This window comes from Meleagris gallopavo, chromosome 5 (genome assembly GCF_000146605.3).
Source record: "Meleagris gallopavo isolate NT-WF06-2002-E0010 breed Aviagen turkey brand Nicholas breeding stock chromosome 5, Turkey_5.1, whole genome shotgun sequence".
Lineage (NCBI taxonomy): Eukaryota > Metazoa > Chordata > Aves > Galliformes > Phasianidae > Meleagris > Meleagris gallopavo.
This window is the reverse complement of record NC_015015.2, coordinates 29,102,273-29,106,658: the sequence shown is the minus strand read 5'-3', so window position 1 is coordinate 29,106,658 and position 4,386 is coordinate 29,102,273. Positions and strand designations below refer to the sequence as shown.

Here is a 4,386-nt window from a genome sequence, read left to right as displayed (position 1 = left end):
ACACCTAAAACTATTATTTCAACTTAAATATACCTAGCAAGACAGAAACCCTATACAAAAAATTTTAGAAATCCACACAGGTTTAAAGAGAACAAGATCAAGACTATGCAAAAAATAACATTATTATTTTATGTCTGTTTATAAAAATCAATAGCATATTCAATTCTACTGCAGCTTTCCATAAAAGTCTAGCAATCATAATATTTGTTTTCATTTAAGATAAGAAACATTGTTGGTCACTACTACCAGACAGGGTATAGAATGAAAAATACAAAGATGAACTGAATTTTATATTTAATATCTGAATCTTCCATACATATCACTGGAAAAATTAATTCATTTCAGTGAGACGGAAGCAAAGTTTAAGTGGCTGTAATTTATGCTTTGGCTCTCATTCATTTCTGTTCAGTTAACACACTTTCCCATCGTTGTGATAATTTTAAAGCATTTATTCTGTAAATGAATAGTCAGCTTTCGAGCAAACAGTCCATTAACATTAATCATACAACTCTTATATGATACACTGACTGAAAAAGGTGTTTCCAATATTTCTCTTGCTCATGACAAAAGAGTCATAGGTGAGAAACAAAAAGCAGCAGCTGAAAAGGCAGACTGGAACACTTGATCTCCTAACATCATTTCATTTCTCTTCTGAAATAAAATATGATTTAGAACTTACTGAAAAAAATAGAGGAATTGCATTTCTGTTGAGCAAATTACGAGCCTTTCCCTTCTTTATCATAGATTCTATTGAATAAATCAACATCTGTATTTCCTTATATATTTCTCTTATGAAAATTCTGAAGAATCCCAGCTTACTGGAGTACAAAATGTGCAACCGCATAAAGTAATTGAATGAACTGAGTCACTGGCTTTGACTATTACAAACAGATCATTTCTGTGTCATACATGAAGAAATTTTAAGCATTAAAACCTTACAGCTATCAAGATGTGCACCTTCACTCGAGTTTGACTGAACACTGCCTATGCATCTGCAGGAAATAACTTGCATTAGGGCTTCTGCCTGACAGGAAATCAAGCTGAACCTGAACCAAAGCCCAGTGAAGTCAGCATGAATTTTTTCCTTCAATTTTAATTGGCGATGGATCAAGCCCTTTGCACAAAATCTCCTATTTCTTCAACTGTAAAACAATCCTTACAACTGTCAAACATTTTTCACTTCAATATACATTCAAAGGGAGACGTTGCAGAACACACCATGAATCCACAAAATGAAGATCAAGCTTGGATTTCTGTGTCAAATAGTAATCTTTAGAAGCTTGTTGTATTGCAGATGGAGAATTTAGCTTCCATGTTGCCTTTCTAAAAATAACAGGCAGTTTTCCAGTGAACATGCAGTCAACTAGCAATATCAGTGAGCATTTATACTGCAGAGAATCATTTGACAAATCCATTTTATGATCTTCTATAATCAAACTGTGAAAACTTTTCATTTTACACATAAGGAAAAAGATTTTTAAAATCTTTAAAAACATGACACATTTCAAAGTCTTTTTATGTTTCACTGTTGAAGAAAAAAGCTCATAAACAAAAATGATAATGAATACACTATCTAAGAACTAATTACTTCTGTGGTTTGTTTTTTATGTGGTATTTTGTTTTTGTTTTTGTTTTTTGTCAACATTGGCAAGTGACAAGAATTAAATGTTGAATTATTAACTGTAATCCAAAAAGAAAAGATTTACATGCATCTCCAGGACAAAGTACAAAAAAATCCATTGTCAGGCTTGCAATAAAATACAATCAAAAAGCCATTTTCAGTTCCAAGCCCTCATCTCCTTTGTGTGTTATAAAGTATCCCCAAATTTTCCAGCACCATTTGGGCACTTTTCTTTAAAATGCAGATACCACTTAATTAAAAATGAACTTTTATGGTTTTGAAGTCCTGATCCAAGTCCTACTGTTGCCAGTGAGATATTTTCTGTCAAATTCAGTGGGAATTAAGTATGGTCCATAAGCAAAACTTAGTACTCTATATTAAAATTGTTGCTATTAATAGAGATTTATTTCTGATTGCCCCAGTGGCTTACCAGTAAGTTGAGGGGACAGGAACAGTGCATTTCTTGAATCAGCTGTAAAGCAGAAAAGCTGAGGTTACTATTTGGATTCCCTGATGAAAAGCTGCAATTGTTTCATTTTCAAGGTAAATGCACCCTGCTATTTCCAGAGTGACCTTGGCAGCCAACTGTGTTGCCCTTTGTGTCAGCAGAAACAAGGCTGTTGGTGTCAGTGGGCTTTGGATCAGGTTTTAAAGACAGGGGAAGATTGCTTAAGGAAGAAAACGGACATAATGAATAGTCCTGATTTTCCAGGTTTTGTCACTTAGAGTTCAGAATATCAGCAAGACACTTTAAACCCTGAGGAGTATTTGTAAGTCAATTATTTTGACCTTGTATATTTCTTCAACTGTATACAATAATAAAGAAGAACAAACCTCTCTGGCTTACAAAAAAAAAAAGGCAAATACTTTATTTATGAATAGAGATTTTAGCTGCTTTTTACACCATTGCAATGACTAAACAAATAGCATAAAATAAACAAAGGAGAGTATAAAATCACTTTATTCCAGCTGGTATTCCAAGACAAATTTCTGATTAAGTACAGAGTTGGATGTTTCAAGTATGGCACTTATATAAATAAGAGCAGAGAGATGGTGATATAATCACAGTTAAAAGCAATGAACTCTGTTCCTTTGGTATGTGTGTCACCATAGGTAACTGTAGGTAAGTACGTAACTTGGCCAGCATGAACCAATTCCATCTTATTCGTGCACATATCAGGAAATGAACTGAAATGTACTGATATATTTTGTAGATCACAACTAACATATGATGATTAAGGTCTCTGGTGTGTGTGGACAGGCAAACAATAAATGGCAAAATTATATTCAGCATTTATTGTTTAGCATAACTAAATGACGCACAAACTATGTTAGAAAATATCTAGTAATACACACCAGGAATAAACTCTGTGATGTAGACAAGCAAAATAACATCAGACATCTGTGAGATAGGTGAGAGCAGATGTCCTGACTGAGTTGTGGTCACAGTGCAATTACCCTCCTTTTAAAACATGCTTACATCTTACATCACAACAGTTTCCCCCACCCCATCCCACCCCATATAGATTATCTTTGCAGATTTTTAATATGAACATTCTACATGTTTACAAAGATTTGTCAGACAGTCCAAACTGTAAACTCATCCTAAAGGTGACCAAAAAGCTGCTCCACCAACAGATAGCATCCAATTTTTAGAAAGAAAATTAGTAATAATAGTAGCTGTAAGGCTAGATCAAGCATGGTTTTATAGCTGTTTTGTTTTGTTTTCAGTCTTTTACATAGCACTGCATTTTTGCAGCTAGTTCAGTAAGTGCAGATCCAATACCTTAATGGCTTTCTTGGTGGTTTGATAAAATGCTTGCCTAAGCAATGTACCTTTCTCTAATGGTGTCTGGGTCTGTTCCACCTGGCACCAAGTTTCAGTTCTGTCACAGCCTCACACATAAGCTGAGTCACTTGACTGAGTCCTGCCAAAGTTAGGCATGCTCATTCTTGGCAGGTCCTTATTTCTGATTTCGTATATGGATTTCCTTTTTGCCTGTACTCCTCTCACTGCCATTTTGATCTTTCTCCAGCCCAAGTGGTTCAGTTCTGCCAAATTGAGCACCACACAAATGCCACTGACAGCAAACATGAATACCAAGAACACAGTCTTCTCAGTGGGTCTAGAGACATAGCACTCTACTTCTTTAATGCAAGGGTATCTGTCACATTCATACATGGAAGGGACATTGAATCCATACAGAAAATACTGCCCCACTAAGAATCCAATCTCTAGGGCATTTCGAAAGACCACTTGGATGATATAAAATCGAGAAATGCCTTCTTGCCTCCTCATCTTTGATTTTGTAGTTCTGATTGCAGGATTGGGGATCTCCTTCACTTCTAAGCAGTCTGGTTCTGCCTCTTTGGTGGAGTTTTCAGTGTTCTGCAGCACCCCATTGACAATTGTGTTCTTGATTTTCTTACTATCCTCACGCTTCATTGAATCCTGGTCTCTCTCCAAGGTGAGGAAGACAGTGGAGTACCTCCGTTCCCTCTGCTTAGCAGACTGGTGAACAGAGTACGTTATGAAGCACAAGCTGGGAGTGCACACCATGATGATTTGGAACACCCAGTACCTTATGTGAGAAATAGGGAAAGCCTGGTCGTAACAAGCCTGATTGCAGCCTGGCTGCAGCGTATTACAGACAAACATAGTTTGCTCGTCATCGTACACCGTCTCCCCTACAATGGCCACAATGAGGATCCTGAAGATCACCACCACGGTCAGCAGGATCCTAGAACAGAGAAGCCCGTCAGTG

General features: G+C 36.5%; 1 protein-coding gene across 1 annotated transcript; it reads right to left on the bottom strand.

Moving 5' to 3' along the window:
- Nucleotides 1-172: 172 nt before the first annotated feature.
- On the bottom strand, nucleotides 173-4,364 carry GJD2 (gap junction protein delta 2; the record flags this gene model as incomplete). The annotated part of the gene is made up of 1 exon (XM_019616112.2): nucleotides 173-4,364. A coding segment is annotated over one exon (846 nt), but the record flags the coding sequence as incomplete, so codon positions are not given.
- Between the last annotated feature and the right edge of the window lie 22 nt (nucleotides 4,365-4,386).